Raw genomic sequence first — 19,361 nt, forward strand, 5'->3', positions numbered from 1 at the left:
AATCGACTAAAAACAGGCGAAAACAAGAAAAGATCTGTGAGTGTCCTCTCGTCACGGAGGTCACATGATGTGATGTGTGTGATCTGCACCGACACACAATCAACCAGTGTCGTCTTTTCTGTGTTATTGTCCATTTGGGTTGAAATCTGATTGTTGATTATCTAAAAACTAAAAAAACTGATAATTCCCCTCTAATGCATTAAAGTACAGAGTAAAAAAGTCGTCTGAATATTTTAAATAACACATGAGACAGTGAGTGAGTCAAACACATTTGTCTTCACTTCATCAGATTAACAGGAACTGGACCAACTCCCCTTCCGGAATTCAACTTCAAAAATTAAAAACGAATGATATATTATATAAATATTTCCCGGTGTGGGTTCCTCACCTTGGCCGTCATGAGGGACACGACTTTGGGATCGGGCAGAGTGCTGGGGATGCTGCTGCAGAGCTGCCACATGAAACTGAACAGAAAAGACAAAACCAGACTGAGACTTGTGCAGTCGAACGTGAGCAGATATCCATGTGTGGGCATCGATTATGATTTCATTTTCCATCTCTTTGAATTCTCACCCGAAGTAGGTGTGCTCGAATATGTTCTTGTCCTGGAGGAACTGCATGTTGTCGTGCCAGATCCACTGAGAGACACAGACAGGTCAGAGGGTTTCAGGGTGAAAACAAAAGGACTTGAATCATCTAGACGTGGAGGAAGTTACCTCGAGCAGATCAGGAGAGACGTCGAAGTTGAAGTCCTTCCCGTTCTCCTCCTCCAGATCCACTCGCTTGTAGAAGAGCATGTAGGCGCTGTGCGTCTGAGGACAATCCAGAGTTCATAGTTAGGTTCTCCACCACCAGTGATGGCAGCCGCCCCCCCCCCCCCCCCCACACACACACACACACACACCTACACACCTTCTCCAGTGACTATACTTCCCCTCTCCACCCTGGCTTGGACTGCCACTCACCCTCCTCCAGCCACTGAACATTTGCACTAGACTTATTTTTTCTACTACTGTATTATCCCACCTATAGTGTATTCATATTTGTATATTTATCTTGCTCATAGTGTATTCATCATTCTTATATCATACCTTACCTCTTAATACTGTTCATATTCCATTTATATTTCTAACTTTACTTCCTATTTATTTACATATTCCACTATGAACAACACTCTGTACTTTTACTGTCTTTTTTAGCCCTTCTGGTTTGATGCTAAACTGCATCTCGTTGTATAAGTACTTGTACTGTGCAATGACAATAAAGTTGAATCTAATCTAATAATCTAATCTAATCTGTCTGGCTGGTTTTAACTTGAATTAAATAAACGTTATAAAAGTCCTCACCTTCTCAAAGGAGAAATCCATGAACTTGTCAGTGACTGAGTCGTAGGTTTTGGTCTGAAAGGAGAAGATAGAGTGGGTGAGATCAAAGGTGAGAGGTGGAACATCGAGGCTTCTGATTGGACGGCAGCTCGTACCGTCATCTCTCCTCCGAAGCACTCGGACGCCAGCTGGGCCGAGTCGAAGGGCTTCACCTCCGCGTCGTTGAACAGGTACCTGTGAGCAGAGCGCTGGTTTAATACACAGAACTGGAACATGAGTCCTGGTGCAGCCGCCCCCCCCCCCCCCCCCCCCCCCCCCCTCACCACTTGTTGTTCTTGTAGGCGTGTGGGTTCACGATGTCCCTGATGAAGCTGTAGTAGTGTCCCCCGTCGGCCGTGCCCGTGTGCACCGTGACGCCGATCAGGTCGTACTCGTAGCTCTCCGTCACCTTCGCCTCGCCGTCCTCCCGGAAACCTGCGACACACAACAACACACAACAACACACAACAACACAACACGGTGAGTTTCATCTGGAGCAGTGTGCAGGGATCTCGGTTTTCAACAGAAAGTAATAATATACCGTGGGGGCCAAAATCATTAGAACACCTTTAGGATCTGACAAAATTGACCCTCAAAAACATGATTGAATTTCATAATGTTCATGAAACATGCAGATGGTTGCTCTGAGCACAAATAAATAACAGATGAAGTGATTTCTACTGTTTTTATCCACTTTTAACTTTAATATTTAGTATTTCCACCTTTTTGCAGCAATTACAGCAGCACATCTCAATACTCGCCCCAAATTTGCTGTCTGGGGTTCAGGTTCTTGAAGACACTGTTGCACCATCAGTCATTGTGGTGTTGATCTCATCTCATCTCTTTTCTAGCTCCCCCCTTTCGGTTCTGGTGTGATTGGTGATCATGGCGGTCTAAAGTCTACTCTACAGTTCTTGGACTGCATCTCAAGTCCTTGGCTATGCAGCGCTAACTCCAGCCTAGCTTGTTTTTGTAAGGAAATTACCTAAACCTCCTTATGATGGCTCTATTCTATAGTTTATAGAACATAATTGATGACTTTGTAGATATTTCATTTGTTTACTGGGTATTTTAATGACCCATCCAACAAAAACAACTGAAACCTCTTGAATATGCAAAGTGTTCTGATAATTTTGGCCACCACTGTACATATTTGATTTCCCATAAATCCTGCAGGTTGTCAGTGAGCAGACGAACCCTCCTTGCGCTCCCCTTTGCCCATGAGGAAGTCCTCTGTGTAAGGCGTCATGTCGAGCCGCAGGGGGAACGAGAAGTGCGTGTTGACCTTCTCCTTCATCATGGTCACCATGTTGAAGGTGTAGCGCATGGTGTTGAAGCTCAGGATGCGAGGCAGCTTCTTGAAACAGGCTCTGTGAGATAGAGGAGCAGAGAGCGGGTCAGACCGATGACCTGGAGGGAACTCAAGGAGCCGAGCAGCTTTATTTCTAAGAGGCCACTGAACCAATCAGAGCTCGTTTCTCACCTCTTCTCAGCGCGGACCTTCTTGCCACACTGGGAGCAGGTGTACATGTTGTCGCCCTCCAGAGTGTCCTTGATGGTCACCTCATCCAGGGATTCCTGAACCAACCACAGAGAGAATCTGTTCAGAACTTTTGCTGTTGAATATTGAAGAGCTGCACTGAAGCCCGGACAGGTTCCTGAACCGTTCCAGAGGGGCTGTTAGGGTGAAGGTCCGAGTCAGCTGCTCTGGAGCTCTTCCAGTGAGTCCATGTGAGAAAACAGCAGGAGCTTCTTTTGTGTCTTTTGCATCTCAGTTTTCTGTGTGTGTGTGAGACGTGTCACCGGCGTGTTTGTGTAGGAGCTGGAAACAAACACCCTGATCTGTCCACAGTAGAGTTTGTGTTCATACTCACGTAAATGTTCTTCATGTCGGCCACTTGACATCGGACTGTGTAGAACTCCTCGGCCGTCTGACTGACGTGGTCACAGTCCTGCACGACAAACATTATTTAATAATTAAAGGTAAAGGTAAATTTGACTCTATGTAAATAAAGCAGGATAAAGAAGGGATTAAAAAAAGAGGCTGAGCTTGCGTCCTCACAACATCTCATTTTAGAAATACAAAAATCTGGACTTTTATATTTCAATAATCCTCAAATCAAATGAATCTCAGACTCACCAGAGAAACCACGTTGTTGGTGATGACGCCTCCGAACAGAGTCTTCACTGTGTTTTTCTGAGAGTAAAGAAAAACAAGAAGATTCATGAATACGACAGAAACACATTTTTATTAACCTTGACTAGAAGAGGAAGAAGAGGAGGAAGAAGAGGAGGAAGAGGAGGAGGAAGAGGAGGAGGAAGAGGAGGAAGAGGAGGAGGAAGAAGAGGAGGAGGAAGAGTCAGAAGAAGAGTCAGAAGAAGAAGAGTCAGAAGAAGAAGAGTCAGAAGAAGAAGAGTCAGAAGAAGAAGGTTTACCAGCTCCTGAGACATCTCCTCTATCTTGGTGATGAGGTCGGTGAAGAACTCCGTCATGTCCTTCTGCTCCCCGGTGTTGAGCGGCTGTTTGTCCATGGTGTAGGTTTTGCAGAAGGGTCGGGGGTTGTATGCTTTCCTCTCACTCTCCTGGACACACAGGGTGAGGACAGGTGTCAGACGAAGAATCAAACACACAGCACAGACATGAACCACAGACATGAACCACAGACATGAACCACAGACATGAACCACAGACATGAACGACTCAGCACCCAGCAGGAACCGGTAAATAGAAAACCTGAGAGGAACAAACTCACCATGAGATACGTGAACATCTTCTGCAGCTCCAGCAGGGTGGTCTTGTGTTTGATATCCTCCGCATACTGCAGACACACAAAGACACACACACACACACACAATGAGAATCTACACTCTTTCTTGAACGTGAAAGATTTCTCTTTCTGAGACAGAGCAGCTTCCTGTCCGTCCCCCGAGGCTCTGACCTTGGCGGTGAAGACGGCCTGCCGGGCCTCAGGGATCATGTAGAGCTGCTGGATGGTGGAGGCCAGGTAGCAGGTGGCTCCCAGGTTGGTCAGACCCACGAAGCGACACTCGGCCCGGACGTCGTCGTGGGGCCAGTAGTCCCACTTGTACGGGGCGTGCGAGGCTGCAGGAGGAGAACGAGGTTTAACCACGTACTTTATAGATGACTTCAGAGAGACAACCAGAGAGGAGGCTCCGGACCTGAAGCTAATGAGTCCATGTGAGAACACAGCCAGAGATCCTCCAGAAGTTACTGAAACACGTGACAGACGCAGAACTGAGGTGCACGTGGAGACAAGGACCAACATGTCCATGTCCGTTTACAGAAGGTTCAAAGTTTCAGCTCCGGTTGTTCTGTCTGTCCAGCATCAATCCCACCTGAAGGGACAACGGCTGGTGGACGAAGACAGATTTCACTGTTGCAAAGCTCAAATTGAGTCGGATCATCGTCCCTCAGGACTTCAGACACAGAGTGAAGCCTGCAGACGAGTGTCCTACAGGACGAGCAGGGGACGCTGGACGAGCTCTGATCACGTGGCAGAAACAGGACTCGGAATAAATCACAGCGTCGCTCTTATAAATGATTTCTATCACATTGAAATATATATTCAAATTAAATAGCAAAGAAATTCATGGCGTTTCAGATGTCACATTGTGATGAGGCTCTGTTCCTGTCCTCTCATGCAGCAGCCTGTGTCCTCACCCTGCATGTGCTGAGACATCACCCAGTTGTGGAGCAGCCGGTAGTTCTCCACCGAGCCCTTCACCGTCTCCACCAGCAGGTCGTAGGCGGCGGCCCGGGCGGCGTGGGACTTGCACTTGGGCTGAGCGCGGTCGGCCAGGCTGGGCAGGAGGAAGAGGAGGTTGTGGACGTCCCGTAGGAACTCCTGCCCCTCGCGGGAGAACTTGAAGGGAGGCTTGTGCTTGAGGACGCTGGTGGCGAGACGCAGGAGGCCGGTGAGCCCGTCGTCCTCGATCAGGCCGTCCTGCTGGTCCAGGATCTCACGACTGGGAGAAGAACACAACCGATATTAAACATGTCTCTTCTCTACAGCCTTTGATTTGAAGTCTCAAACTGAGCAGTAACAGTAATAACGTTAACTGAACATCCGCCCAACAAAGTCTGACGGGTTGGAAACCTGCAAAAACCTGTCAGGTCGTTAATCCAGATTATTTTAAATCACTTCATTTGCAACAACTATAAAAATAAACCAGCGTCAAACACACACACGGGAAGAATGGAGTGTTCTGACCTCCGGATGCAGTCGGCGAGGTGTCGGGCGAGAGCGTCCAGGTCCAGCAGCGTGGTCTGCATGGCGCCGGCCAGCGACAGAGAGGGAGAGACCTTCTGTGAGTTCAAACAGACCAACGCTAGACACAGTTCCATGAAACACCAACACTGCAGACACACAACACGTGGAGCAGCTGACCAACCTGGCTGGCGTCCTTCACGTGGATGTTGTCGATGAGTTTGCAGAGCAGCCAGAAATATTCTTTACAGCCCGTCCTCAACAGAGGCTCCTCCTCATAGTCCTCCACCTGCAGGCACACGGCACAATCAAACTCTGGTTCATAGCAGCGTCCACACGTTCTTTACTGAGGAGCATCCTAATGACAGGAAGTTAAGTGATAAACAACCAGCTGGAGACTCTTTCACACCGCGTTAGCTTTTCAGTTTAGTCTGAACCAGATATCAGGTGTGAAAGGTTCCGAAGCTAAACGGGTGAAATGGAAACAAAACCTTCTCAGGGTAAAAACCATTCCTGCAAACAGCATCCGTCTGCACCCAGTGTGTCCCAGTGTGTCCCAGTGTGTCCCAGTGTGTCCCAGTGTGTCCCAGCGTCTCTGAGCATCCATCCCACCACAGGGACAATGTCTCACAGAGACTTGAGTTCACTGTAGCAAAGCTCAAATTGAGTCAGGTCATCGTCCCTGAGGACTCCTGGCACAGAGTGTGGCTCGCAAACAAACCTCCTTTGTATGTAATGGGTTCTTTCTACGAGGGTGAGAACAGGTGTGTATGTCTGTGTATCTGTGTGTGTGTGTATGTGTGTGTGTCTGTGTGTGTGACTCACCCTCAGCGGTTTGAGGGCCTGAGCGTCAGGCAGGAACTTGAGCAGCGTGGAGGCGGCGAGCAGCAGGAAGGATCTGTTGATGGACTCTCCTCCCTCCAGTCCCGACAAGGAGAGCTTGTAGAGGCCGTTACACGCCTCGTGTCTCACTGCCGGCTGACAACAACAACAACAACAACGATGAACAAATGACACAATAACCCGATGAAAACAAAGGGTAGGAACTCATCCAGTCAGTGAAGATCACGTGACGATGTGGTGGACTTGGTTGTGTTCTACATCTCAATTAGAGCCAGACCCGTTTATCAGCTAGCCAACAAACATCAGCTGATTATGTTTGCAGATAGGAAAACTTGTACTTCCCAGGATGTATAATGTCTGCCATCTTTGACATCAAAACTATTTTATTTTCCTGATCAGAGTTCCATATATCTGGTTTAGAGTTAAACTGCAAAATATCAAGCCTCATATCCATTCTTTGTCATAAAGGTTTTATAACCACATGTCAGGAATCACTGAAAATTGTATTTAAATATATTTATCAGTTGATATAGATATTGGAAATATTTTACTCCCTAATATCTGTATTTGCCAGATTCTAATTTTAATCTAGTTGTTGCCGTCAGTTTTCTGTCTATGACTGACACTATAAGTTTGAATGCACTCGTTATACTGTATTAAATGTAACGCTCCAAAATAATAAATAAAATGTCTGGTTTAACAGAAAAGGGGAGAAACGCTCATTCACTCTCTGGCAGCATATTTGTTTAGCTTAGCATAAAGACTGGAAACAAAGGGAACCAGCTAGCCTGTCCACCAGTAGCTGATTGACGTATTAATAACAGGATCACTTCTAGACCTCTGTGGGGCCTGTGGGCGTTTTGATTGGCTCACCTCGGGCACCAGCAGGGTGAGTTTCTTCAGCCAGTCGTGGAGGTGGTCGCTGTCGGCCAGACTGGACTTCACCAGGGAGGAGCAGTGGGCCCAGCTCACCAGCAGCCACATGGAGTAGTGAGTCACTGCAGGTAAACACAGGGTCAGTAACAGACCTGAAGTTTCCTCCATGTGAGAAACGTGTTGACTTCCCGTGTGAACATGGTTTAGAAGAGTTTCTCACCTTCGTGTCGCGACCTGTGGTCAGACTGGGCCTTCAGAACTCTACACCACACACAGAGAGAATGAGTGTTAGTGTGTTAATGACACTCTTCAATCATCCCATACTTTTCTTTACAGTGAGTGTCACCTGTGAGCGAGGTTGTCGTAGGTGTAGGCCACGTTGATCAGACGCTGGATGAGGTTGGTGCCTTGCACGAGGCTGAGGAACACCTGCAACCCAACACACACACATCAGAGGAGGATCCACAACAACACATCAGATCTCTGCTCCTCCAGCCGGGCCGTGTTTACCTCCGTCAGCCGAGGGATGTGCAGACCTTTCCCGTGGTCCACCGTGGACTTGCGGGATTTGCCCGGCCACGCCCGTTTCCTCTGGCTGTCAGCGAGGCCGGACCAGGAGAAGACGTCGTGGTAGGCCAGGTCCAGGTCCGCAGGGTCCACGGCAAACTGGCAGATGAGCTTCAGCAGGCAGGCCAGGCAGTCGAGCAGCCACTGAGGAGAAACCAGAGAGCATCAACAACACTGTGATATGAAGATGTGATTTCATTCTTTACTCTGCTGTGCCCTGAAAAGCTGAGACTGAAATCTAAACTCTTTTATTCAGCCCACGCTGTCTCACCACCGTCCAGGACTCCTGGTCTTTGGGCTCCAGGATGCCCGAGTTGAAGATCTCCAGGAGCAGCTGAAGACCTCCGGAGGAAACAAACTTCAGGAGAGAACAAGAGAAAGAACAGAAGTCACCAGTGAGCGGAGGGATTCTTCAGCTGCTGGCGACAGTGGTGTCGGTGGTGTCACTGGTGTCACTGGTGTCGGTGGTGTCAGTTGTGTCAGTGCTGCGTCATACCTTGCAGCTCCAGGTGTTCTTGCTGTTTTCTATCTGGTCCTCACTGGAGTCGTCAGAGTCTGGATACAGATCACTGTAGCTTCCCTGGAAACACACACGTCAGGTCCCAGTCAGACACAAGAAGGAACAAGCACAAACCCACAATGTGTGACACAATGTGTGTGTATATAATATATCATAATAAATAATAAAAATCAAAGTAGACGTTAAATAAATGTGTGTCGGTTTGTTTTTTGTTGAAAACTTCGTTTGTGTTTGGGTGAGATAAACAAATTGTGCTCTGGCTTTTTTGGGAAATTAATGAGACGATTTAAAAATCCTCAAATAAGCAAACAGGTCCCATTTGTGCAGTTTGATGCTGTGATGTGTGAAGTGTGTCTCTTACGGTGGACTCCCTGTGGATGCGTCGGTTGGGTTTGCCCAGAGATTCGATGATCTCCAGAGCGTACAGCAGCTTGTGTGGACTTTTAATCCTCAGCAGCTCCTTCCAGCACAGACCCTCCCCGTTCTACACACACACACACAGGTATTCAGTGTTTGACTTTAAATCACAGCAGGAGAAAAGTGAATCTGTGAGCTCGGCCATGAGAGCTTGTGAGGGTTGTTTTTTTGCGACTGACCGAGTCTTCTGAGATGTTCTGGAAGGCCTGCAGCATCTTGGGACACGTAGGAAGAAGCATCAGCAGCTCCCAGACCCGACGAGACAGATTCTCTGCGTGGAGGTGAAGCTCCTCACACCGAGCGCTCTAGAGGAAGCACAGGGTTGAATTCCACGGTTACAGAAGAAGATGATTCAGTTTGGTTTTCTGAGGGTTGAAGTTTAAATCTCTCACCTCAGGGCTCTCGTGGAGCTTCTCGGTGCTGGGCGGCTTGAAGCAGGCCAGCATCTCCAGCAGGTCGAACAGTGTGGTGAGGTGAGGCTCCTGGAGGAGCAGCAGCATGGGGATGTGCTCCTTCTGAGGAGGAGGCAGACAGGAGGCCGGCAGCTGGATGCCCTCCCCCTTCCTCTCCCTCCGCGGAGCTCCGAGAGACACGAACACCATCTGGGAAGAAGAAACACCAACACAACCCTGTGATGACACATCTGTGTTGTACAACGTCAGTTCATTGTGACAGTTTCTATCCAACTACACACAGAGAAAAGACTTCTGCCCCCTGGCCGAGTGCCTCCGCCAGCCAGTCTAGTCTCAGTCCACATTCACTGTGACCTTTGACCTCTCAAATCAAATTAATTTATCTTTGAATTTGACAACTGGTCAAGATTAGACCTTAGAATTCTAATCAAAACAAGCAGAACAAGCAGAAAGGCTCATTTCCCTCTGTGTTCCAGATACATCAGCTTCACAAGAATGTTTTCACTTAAGCTAAAAGGATTAAATGGACCCAGTGGATCTTTTAACCAGGCTTCAGGTTTCATCACTTTTTATTGGTTCTTCAGAGACACAGAAATATCTCCGGCTGTTACCTGCATGTCTTTGAAGCCCAGCTCATGCAGAGTCTTCTCATCGTAGTCGGTGGTGAGTTCGTGGCCGGAGGAGATCATCCTGACTGGTCCCATCAAACCCCCTGGAGGACACACAGGGACAGACGTCACACACAGGCAGCAGCTTTCAGAACAAAGGGTCAAAGGCACAGAGGCTGCAGCTCTTTACCGGGGAAGTCTGCCGGCTGCCGGCTGCTCTGGCCGAACTCCTGCAGCTGAGCCTGCTGGTTCATCTGCTCCTTCTGGAGGTTCTCGTACCAGTGGGTCACCTCCGCTCGCAGGTCGGCCACCTGGTCGCTGGGGTACATCTCGATCGTCATCTGCAGAAACACAACACACCGACATGAACCCGGGCTGGATCCACTCACCTGACGACAAACAGGGTGATTCCGGTCGTCAGCTGCATCGTGGAGGGTTTGTGTTGTCACCTTGTCAGGGAGGCCGGCCGGCTGGCACACGATCCTCAGAGGCAGAGACTGTTTGTCGCTCAGAGCCTTCAGGTGGCTGCTGATCCCCGTGCCCTCGATCTGCCACTGCCGCAGGTGGTACGCAAACCTGAGGAGCCGGACATGGTGAGTGAGACACGGTCAGTGCTGGACAAACTGTTCTGTGACTCCGTGGCCACCTCCACGATAATACTCTGGTTTTAAAATGAAAAACGAACGAGGAACATTGTGACTGCTAAGAACCAATCAGGAGGAGGCCGCGGGCAACCGGGTCCCGTCTGAGACTGAGACACAACCCTGAAGTTCTCAACCTCAGTGAGTCCTCATGTGAACAGATGTGGGGGGGGGGCCTGTGGCCTACCTGCGTCTAAAGGCCTCCAGGTGGGTCTTGAGCATGAGCAGCCCCCGCTCGATGCTGGTCAGGCTGGAGTGAGCGTCCTTCTCCAGGTTAGCGGACGCCATCAGCAGACTCTCCATACACTTCCTGATGAACTCCTGCTCCTTCTCCAGCCCCGTCTTCCCCGCTGTGGAAGTCAACATGTCAACACCACAGGACACAACACAGGGTCAAAGGGGAAATTCAAAAATCCTTGGGAATTTGTATGTGTAACGTCCGGATCAAGAACCTCCACAACATTTCAGGAGAAGATCTTAGATATGAAATTCAATCAGTAGCTCTGTGATGTTCAGTGCATGACGTGTGGGGGGGGGGGGGGACTGACCGTTGATGTAGTAGGAGTTGATGTACTGGATGGCGGCCCGGCTGATGTCGGCAGACTGGGCTCTCAGAGCGATGCCCCACAGCTGGTCCATCCCACACAGCTGGAGACACAAGAGAGAGGGAGGGTTAAGCATCTGATCCGACTGACCACAGGGTGAAGAAGGTCTGAGGTGAAGATACAAGAACAAATGAAGAAGCGTGTGTGCACCTCGCAGCTGGAGGCGTTGTCCAGGGCGCTGGTGGCGAGGCGGGCCAGGTTACAGAGGTGCTGGAAGAGGTTGAGCCCCGTCATGCTGATGGTCTCCGGCTTCAGCTGAGGCATCTGGAGGCACAGACAAGGATCAACACACAGCTGCTGCTCCAGATGTTCTGACATCTGTCACAGAGCTCAGATAATTCTCCACAAACTGGATTTAAGAGAAATATTAAAAAGAATCCAAGAAACTCTATGAGCAGAGAAAATCCTCAAACTTAAAACTAAACAGGTTGAGTAAACTTCTTATTGTCGAACACCGTGTCCTCGTCTCTACCTTCTCCAGGAAGAGGTGCTTGTAGGTCTCCATGCCCATCGCGTGCTGGTCCTTGCTGCGGACCTGGTTGAGGAACCAGTGCAGCGCGTCATCGTAACACTCGGCATCCTCCACCAGACAGTGCCACAGGATGTCCACCTGCTCCAGACTCAGTCCTGAGGGACGGAGACAGACGTTTACAGACCAACACAGTGAGAGTGGAGTGGAACCTGCTCTGCACCGTGGTTCTCCTTTCCCTACTGCCTCCATACTGTGTGTCATCCAAGTGTCTGGAACCGACATTCAAGTTCGAAAAGGCTAAAAGTTTTTCCTACTGACAGGAATCGTTGATGTGACCCTTTCCTGTGACCTGAGGTTTCTCACCCTCTGTGTCTGAGGCTTTAAACATCGTCACACGTTTGCCATGGCCGATCAAACTGAACGGGTTCTATTCCATCCTCATCAGTGTGATGTAATCTGCTCTCAGACCCACACACAGCGGGAGCATTGTTCTCAGCAGTCTGAGGCTCAGGTTGCATAATGAGGTCTATTTTAACATCGTTGCCTGAAGTCTCACAGAAACACACACAGAGCACAGGAGTATCTACAATGTCCATCTGAGTTCTTCAAACTTCTTCACTCCCAGCCCCAGATGTTTTTCTCAAGTCTCCAATGTTTTGAGAACCAAAAACTAAATTCAACTTTCTGTAGCTCGATGTCACGAGGGAAGGTTGAGGAATTGTTTTTTGCTGAGTCATCATGGCTGGTAATAACCACCATCAAATAAAATCAGCAAAACTGATCGATGGTTTATTTTAGAGTCGATCGCCGCTGTTCTTCTCTCTGAACAGATTTCCAGTGAACTTTGAGTTTGCAAGTGGGTGGAGTCAGGAGTTTTGAAATCACCTTTGTTTTAAACATTGTGACATGGGGCATTAACTCGGTGCAGCTTGATTCAACCCAAGGGGACAGTTGGGTCACATGACACAGGGCACCAGTCCACTACATGAAGCTGAGTCTTACTGAAGTGGTCTGGAGATCCCAGCGTGGAGAAGACACAGGTGAGGAACTGCAGGCGGACCTGGACCTCCGCACTGTGGCTGTAGCTGCAACAACAACAACAGAAGAAGACAACAACAACAACATTTTATTTCATCTCCAGCTTCAAGTAAATCTCAAATATCTTCAGGGCTGAAACCAGGAGCTTCCTGTGACGGAGGTGAAGTTCTCGAACAGACTCACAGTGCAAACTTGTGCCGCTGCTCTCGGACTTCGTGGATGTAGTGTTGCAGGTTGTCGAAGAACAGTTTCATCATGTGCAGCTCCTTCTCCGCCCACCTGACCGAGACAAACACATCAGCACAAAGCAAAACGGATCCATTTCTTAACTTCTCTGATTTCAGGAAGTGTCTGAATCTACAGCTTCTCCCCCCTGACCTGAACCTACAGCACGTGGTCACTGAAGGAGGAGGAGTTACTCACATGGTGATCCAGTGGGTGTCGTAGCTCGAGCCGAACTGCTGAAAAGTGCCAAATAGTTTGGGTAGTAGACGCAGGGAGACCACGACGGACCTGAGAGAGGATGGACAGATGAGGATCCAACACAAGAGGGGAAGAAAAGAAAGAATACCTCTGGAAGTATGAGTATCCCAGGTCCCTCCTACCTGTGATGGGCCAGGTTCTCCAGGCAGCCCTCGATGAAGCGCATGCGGATCTGTCGGTCGGTGAACCAGCAGACGAGTGAACACAGCAGCTTCTCCGCCTCGTTGATCAAACCTTCAGACAAGTGGATCTGAAAGAAACAACATTTCAATCCACAGGTCAGACTCACTCTCTTTGTTTCAGAAGCATATGATAAATAACCTTTAAGACCTTGATGAGGTTTACGTGCTCCTCCCTCTAGAGCCGGATGAGATGTGTGTGTTTGACATGTTGTCATGTGACTGATGAAATACAGAACTCACGGGAACGGCTGAATGCTTGATGGGAAATGTAGTTTGTTTGTTTATTAGCGCTGCAAAACATTTCCTCTAAGTAGCACTTCAGACGATGGCTGAGGATTTCAGTGAAGTCGATTGTCTCAGAGTTTCATTGATTAAGACAATGATGAAAATAATGAAGAAGATTAAGAGCGAGACTCAGTCTGTAAGAGACATGTTGGAGGAAGAGGAAGAGGAAGAGGGTCTCTGTGAGTTTGTCAGTATTAAAAAATGTCCATGACCTTCAGGGGCTACTCAATGATTTGCCATAGATGCTAATAAAAGCTGAATGTTAAAGCTATCACATGTTTTATTGTATTCCAGGTCTCTAAGGGGAAGAAATGTATGTTTTTTGAAATGTTGGTAATTCTTTCCGCTCTTCAGAAAACCTCAGGTGATTGTTTTCATTCTGGGTCTTAGATCTTAATGGGTTTAAATAATAATTCAATTAAAAACAGTGAATAAGAAGCTGTACCGCGTCCTCGTCCTGCACCAGGTCCCACAGCAGAGTGTTGCCCTTCTTGCAGACGTTGTCCAGGTTGATGTCGGTCACAGCGTGGCTGCTGGAGTACTGGTGCTTGTGAACAGCTGGACCTGCAGAGACAAACCGAGTCAGCTCCTCTGTCTCCTGTGGGACGTGCACACAGTGAAGCCTTTAAGAGCAGCTCACCTTGCACCAGGTGCTCATGGTAGATGGAGGCCAGGTTGGGGAGGTGCTGCTGGAGGTGGGAGCTGAGCTCAGCGTGGGAATTGATCTGGACCAGCTCCTCCTCGCAGCCCGACTCCTCGCCGTCAAAGTCGGCCATGTTCTTCTCTGACTTGGCGCTGACCTGGGAGCTGCTGCAGCTCACGTCGTCGGCACTCAGCATGTCCTCCACCGTGGGACTGAGGGGGGAAGACGTGGTTTAAGAAAAGCAAGTATGTGTGTCAGGTATGAACTTCAGTGTGTTTCCAGGGAAGTAAGAGTTAAGATGGCCGCCAAGTCACAATCACACCAGTGGCAAGATTTCTATATCGTTTACTGTGAATATTCATGGTCCCCAGAGGCGTCCTGGCAGTTCTATCACCACCATCAAAAAGAAATCTACACATTAAATACAATAACTGTGAAACACAAGTGAATTTTTCTGGGCTCTGACTGACTTGTAAAACGTTTGTCTTTATGAAAGTCGTCTTTAAATGTTTGATTTGCTTTTATTTAGTTTCATTTTTCTGCTTCGTGTCAACGTCCTCGTCTGGATCTTTAAATTGTTTTGGTTTTACTTCTCGTTAAGTTTTGAAGCCTTGTTCAGAAAAGTGCAATGTAAATAAAGGTTGATTATTTGATCATCATATTTTTACTGAACCATGTGAGGGACAGAGACGGCCTCACCCTTCATGGTGGTGGTGGTGGTGGTGATGGTGGTGATGGTGCTGTGGTCCAATGAAGCGCCGGCAGTTAAAAATGTCACTGCCCAGGGCGTCTCCCAGGAAGTCCCCGGCCCGGGGCAAACAGGGGGGCTCCTGAGGCCCCTGCACCATCTGGGAGGGGCCGATGTCCAGTGGCTGCTGCTGTGGCTCCGCCCCCTCGGGCCGGGCTGAGGCCGAGCAGGCGTCCATCATCCTCATGTGACCTTCTACAGAAGCTGACGCGGCTGTGGCCATGACAGCCGAAGTCTCTGCGTTGAAGGGCAAAGCCTTGGGTTTGGCCCCGCCCCCTGTGCCACTAGGCCCCGCCCCCTGGTTCAACCCTTCGCCAAGCGCCTCCCCCGCTTTCCTTTTCCTGGATTCCGGCTGCTCCCGGGACTCCTTCTGCTGACCGCCTTCCGCAGCAGATCGGTTCCCCTCATCCTCGTCCTCTTCGTCATCATCATCGTCCTCCTCGTCATCCTCCTCTTCATCGTCCTCCTCCTCCTCCTTCAAGGCCTCGCTGTCTGCCATGTCGTCAGAGTGCATCTCGCTGCCGGGGCTGCCTGCTGATTGGCTGGCTCGGCTGGAGGCGGCCTCGTTGCTGGAGGCCTCACTGCGGCCGCTGCTGCTGCCCGGCCCGCTGCTGCCCTCCTCCACGCTGTTAGCCGTCTCGTCTGAGCTGCCCTGCATCGACTCCTGAAACCAGAGACACAGGGACATTAGAGACTACAGCTTCTGTGTGGTGCAGTCAGGGATCAGGTCGATACAAGAGTTTGAATTGTCTCCTGTAGAAACTAGGGGAACACAGCATGTTACATGTTCCTCAACATGTAAAGAAAAGCAAGGAATGTAAAGAAGGTGCATCAGGATCAGAGTCTTCCTCTGCAAACACAGTAAGATGAGCACATGAGCTGATTCATCATGAAAGTGTCTGAGGGTCTGAAGCTGTTTTCAGACGTGAAATCAGACATGTGAAGCAGCAGAAGATTGAGGTGGACAGACAGAAGCATCTTTCTTCTGCCTCTTGTCATCTCATTCCCTCCTTCAGCTGTGTGTGTGTGTGTGTGTGTGTGTGTGTGTGTGTGTGTGTGTTACCTCTGTGTCAGACAGCCTCTGCTGGCTCCTCTTGCTGCCGGTCATCATCTGGTCGTCCATCTCCATGTCGCTGCCTCCGCTGTGCTGCGTGTCACTGTTGTCGCTGCTGTCTGGACTGGCAGCCGGGGACCCTGAGAACAGACAGGACACTACAATAAGTAACACACAGGAAACACACACACACACAGACACATTCATACAGTGCAACATCACTGTATCAATCATCATTCGCACACAAACATCAGGAGCAATTTGGGCTTTGACATGCAGACTGAGGAGACTGGCGACCTGCAGGGAAGTGGCTAACCCGCTCTACCTCCTGAGACATGTTGTCCCTCTTTATTTACTGATTCATCATATGTGCAGACATTTGTATTCTGCTATAATCAGCTCATGGATTTTGGAGTTATGGCCAAAAACGGGTGTTTAAGGTCACATGACCTTTGACACCAGGTTCAGGATTTTGAAGAGTTTCCTTGGAGGCAGTGGGAGGTTATCAGATGAATGAGCTCACAGTGATCTGGACCTTTCACCACCAACATCTCACCACATGTACCAGATCAAATGAAAGTTTCTCAGCCGGCGTCACAGTGGAATGAATGCAGACCTTTCTTGTTGCCCATGGGGATGTTGGTGTTGAGCAGCGAGGCGAAGGAGCTCTGCTTGGAGAGCTGGGCCTTCGCTGCCAGCGCGTTGTTCCACAGGGCCTTGATCAGCATGGAGGCCAGGTACAGCGTCTGAGGACAGAGGGAAGCTGGTGAGTGAGGATCACTCAGCGCTGGTGTTCACCCGGAGCCTGGGGTTCGTCCATGTTGTGTGGTTTTACCTGCTCCGTGTGGGCGCTGGGGTGCAGGCCGGACACCAGGTTGAGGACGTGGCGGAGCGGCACCGGGTCCAGGTTTTTAATGAGTGAAGGGAAAAGGTCGTGGATGTAGCGGCTGCAGTGTTTCAGCTAAAAACACAAAACACACACAAGTTATGAATCTCGCATTTGGAGAGAAGGAAAATGTGTTTCTTTAAAAAAGTGGGATAGAAATGAACAGGAGTGAAGCTGTGTCCAGTGTCTCACCTGAGCTGCAGCCCAGATACAGTCCACATGCTGCGTGCTGAGTCGACCCTCTGCAGCCAGGAAGTTCAGGATCACTTGGCACTGTTTAATGATCTGAAACACACACACACACACACACACACACACCTCAGGTTGGCTGCACTGGGGGGAAATGAACTGTGCCACCAGGGGGCTCTCTAGCAGAACAATAACAATAGACAGATTATTGTGAGGTTGTGACGTAGCAGTAAATCTCACAATAATGAGATTTACCGCGGTCACAAGTTCTTTAATCATTCCAAACTGATTTGATTGATTTCCAAAGACCTGAATAGGAGTAATCACATTTTCTTAAATACACAATGTCATTTCCTGCCACTAGGGGTCTCATTTGAGTTTGCTGACATGGTGACGCAGTGAGGCATGATGGGAGTTGTAGTCCTCTCCTGGTTAGGACTACACAGCCCAGTCGAGCTGCCGCTGACGTTTGCTCGGCTTGATTCTCTGAAAACTTTAGATCCAAAACTAAAATACTTAATCTGCTCTAAATATAGATTAAAAAACCACAGATCTAAAAGAGTGACTTCAAACTGGATAAAAAGTCTCTTCTGTCTCTTCTGGAGATTTGAAAATATAAAGTAATAACAAATCGATACATTTACATACATATCACATCACTGGTCTCACCTCAATGTGCAAATTGGGTCCAAATATGTGCTCCACCACGTTGTTGTGAATCAACCAATCGGCGAGTTCCTTTGCTATGGAGCTGGAAGCATGAAGCAGAATCACAGTGAGTCCTCAGGTGGACACAACACACACAGCACGGTGTGGGACGTGAGCACAGAGACGCTGTCCAAGGATGTGTCTTTCACTTCCTGTCCAGTCGTATCACATCCATTCATTTATAACTGGTTTGTTCACAGGAAGGAAACTGGACGATCTCAGAATCATCTTTCAAATCAAACATCTTTAAATAAAGAACTTTAATTGATCCTCGGTCACCATTTTGTTTACCTCCCCATGTTGTTTGTGTATTTTAACATTGTTTTGTTGTGATGCTGTATTTAAATGTGTTGTTCTTTAACTAAATACATTAGTTTGTTTAAATATTACATTTATTTACATTAATCCTGTTTCAACCATTTAAATCACTTTGATAATGTGTTTTGAAAAGTGCTGTTTAAATAAAAGGTAATTATTATAATGTCTCTGAATAAAAACAGCAGAAATGTTGCATGGAGCATCTGATACAACCGAACAGAGTGCGACGATCTCAGTAAAGTACAATAATAATATAATATTGTTTTATTTTGATATAGTAAAATACATAACACCAGGTCTAATGTTGATCAAATTACTCTACTACTCTTCAGCATAGACTCTTGTTCGTGATCAAGAGGACAAACTCACGTTTCTGTGTCAGACACCAGGGACTCGTTGTTGCAGACGTCGTTGAATGTGTGGAGCTGATTCTGAGAAAACAAACGCACAAACACACAAACACACAAACACACCAGGAATGAATAGATAATACATCACAAGCCCTTTGCTGAATTCATAATAATCATCTCTGATTTTCAAGAACATTCATTCATCACAGCATCAGTCTTAAATGTCCACGTGCAGAAAGGGGATATGACGCCACCAACAGGCAGCCGAGAGAACTGCACCAGTACCTTGATTAAAACTACAGATTTCTCCAGGTTTTAAATACAATGTTAATCCTAGTGTGAGAAAAACTTACTACGACATGTGTGTAACGTATTTGTTTCAAATACTTTCAACTCTTTCATGGCTTAATATTTGAATTATTTTAATATTTTCTTTGAGTTTGAGAGGAAAGTGCAGCTGAGAGTGAACAGAAGAACAAAGTGTGTGTTTCATGTTTGGAACCAGGACGGTTGTCTCCTGCTGTGAGGAGTCCGGTGAACAACCACACGGCCTCAGTGGAGTGGGACTCACGGTGATCTGGCTGAGTCCGGCCAGCCTCATGGTGAGCGTGGGGGACATGAAGTACTTGAAGGCCAGGTCCAGGCTCTCCTTGTCGAAGCACAGCGCGCTGGGGTCCAGCGGCTCCTTCACCGTGCTCCACATCAGGTCGGCCATGTTGCGAGCCGCGCTCTGACGCAGCTCCTGGTCCGACAGCTTACACAGATACCTGCAGACCAGAGGGGACCAGAGTCAACTGGTGTTATACTGGAACGACAGACTGAGTCCACATTGGACAAACCTCAGTCTACATAGATAGATAGATAGATGGATGGATACTTTATGAATCCTGTGGGAAATTTAGGTCATCCAGTAGCTTGTACA

At 48.4% G+C, this 19,361-nt stretch overlaps 1 protein-coding gene across 1 annotated transcript in view; it reads right to left on the reverse strand.

Annotated features, from left to right (window-relative positions):
- Nucleotides 1-19,361, reverse strand: part of usp34 (ubiquitin specific peptidase 34) — a 44,858-nt gene that overhangs the window by 12,191 nt on the left and 13,306 nt on the right. Inside the window, exons 10-53 of the mRNA XM_053419663.1 lie at nt 17,067-17,159; nt 16,824-16,949; nt 16,605-16,734; nt 15,998-16,128; nt 14,886-15,598; nt 14,184-14,398; nt 13,989-14,107; nt 13,199-13,326; nt 13,017-13,106; nt 12,777-12,872; nt 12,558-12,640; nt 11,556-11,710; nt 11,234-11,347; nt 11,027-11,126; nt 10,666-10,828; nt 10,287-10,413; nt 10,028-10,178; nt 9,841-9,941; nt 9,209-9,418; nt 8,996-9,121; nt 8,761-8,883; nt 8,376-8,459; nt 8,151-8,237; nt 7,823-8,023; nt 7,659-7,741; nt 7,533-7,573; nt 7,310-7,434; nt 6,419-6,571; nt 5,778-5,882; nt 5,597-5,652; nt 5,047-5,351; nt 4,304-4,467; nt 4,118-4,183; nt 3,801-3,947; nt 3,505-3,561; nt 3,239-3,316; nt 2,848-2,942; nt 2,562-2,734; nt 1,649-1,799; nt 1,481-1,559; nt 1,347-1,400; nt 717-812; nt 574-638; nt 389-464 (exon numbers count right to left, since the gene is read on the reverse strand). Coding sequence (XP_053275638.1) covers nt 389-464; nt 574-638; nt 717-812; nt 1,347-1,400; nt 1,481-1,559; nt 1,649-1,799; nt 2,562-2,734; nt 2,848-2,942; nt 3,239-3,316; nt 3,505-3,561; nt 3,801-3,947; nt 4,118-4,183; nt 4,304-4,467; nt 5,047-5,351; nt 5,597-5,652; nt 5,778-5,882; nt 6,419-6,571; nt 7,310-7,434; nt 7,533-7,573; nt 7,659-7,741; nt 7,823-8,023; nt 8,151-8,237; nt 8,376-8,459; nt 8,761-8,883; nt 8,996-9,121; nt 9,209-9,418; nt 9,841-9,941; nt 10,028-10,178; nt 10,287-10,413; nt 10,666-10,828; nt 11,027-11,126; nt 11,234-11,347; nt 11,556-11,710; nt 12,558-12,640; nt 12,777-12,872; nt 13,017-13,106; nt 13,199-13,326; nt 13,989-14,107; nt 14,184-14,398; nt 14,886-15,598; nt 15,998-16,128; nt 16,605-16,734; nt 16,824-16,949; nt 17,067-17,159 — 5,835 coding nt within the window. The remainder of the gene's footprint in view (nt 1-388; nt 465-573; nt 639-716; nt 813-1,346; nt 1,401-1,480; nt 1,560-1,648; nt 1,800-2,561; nt 2,735-2,847; nt 2,943-3,238; nt 3,317-3,504; nt 3,562-3,800; nt 3,948-4,117; nt 4,184-4,303; nt 4,468-5,046; nt 5,352-5,596; nt 5,653-5,777; nt 5,883-6,418; nt 6,572-7,309; nt 7,435-7,532; nt 7,574-7,658; nt 7,742-7,822; nt 8,024-8,150; nt 8,238-8,375; nt 8,460-8,760; nt 8,884-8,995; nt 9,122-9,208; nt 9,419-9,840; nt 9,942-10,027; nt 10,179-10,286; nt 10,414-10,665; nt 10,829-11,026; nt 11,127-11,233; nt 11,348-11,555; nt 11,711-12,557; nt 12,641-12,776; nt 12,873-13,016; nt 13,107-13,198; nt 13,327-13,988; nt 14,108-14,183; nt 14,399-14,885; nt 15,599-15,997; nt 16,129-16,604; nt 16,735-16,823; nt 16,950-17,066; nt 17,160-19,361) is intronic.

The sequence above is a fragment of the Pleuronectes platessa genome, chromosome 3 (genome assembly GCF_947347685.1).
Source record: "Pleuronectes platessa chromosome 3, fPlePla1.1, whole genome shotgun sequence".
NCBI lineage: Eukaryota > Metazoa > Chordata > Actinopteri > Pleuronectiformes > Pleuronectidae > Pleuronectes > Pleuronectes platessa.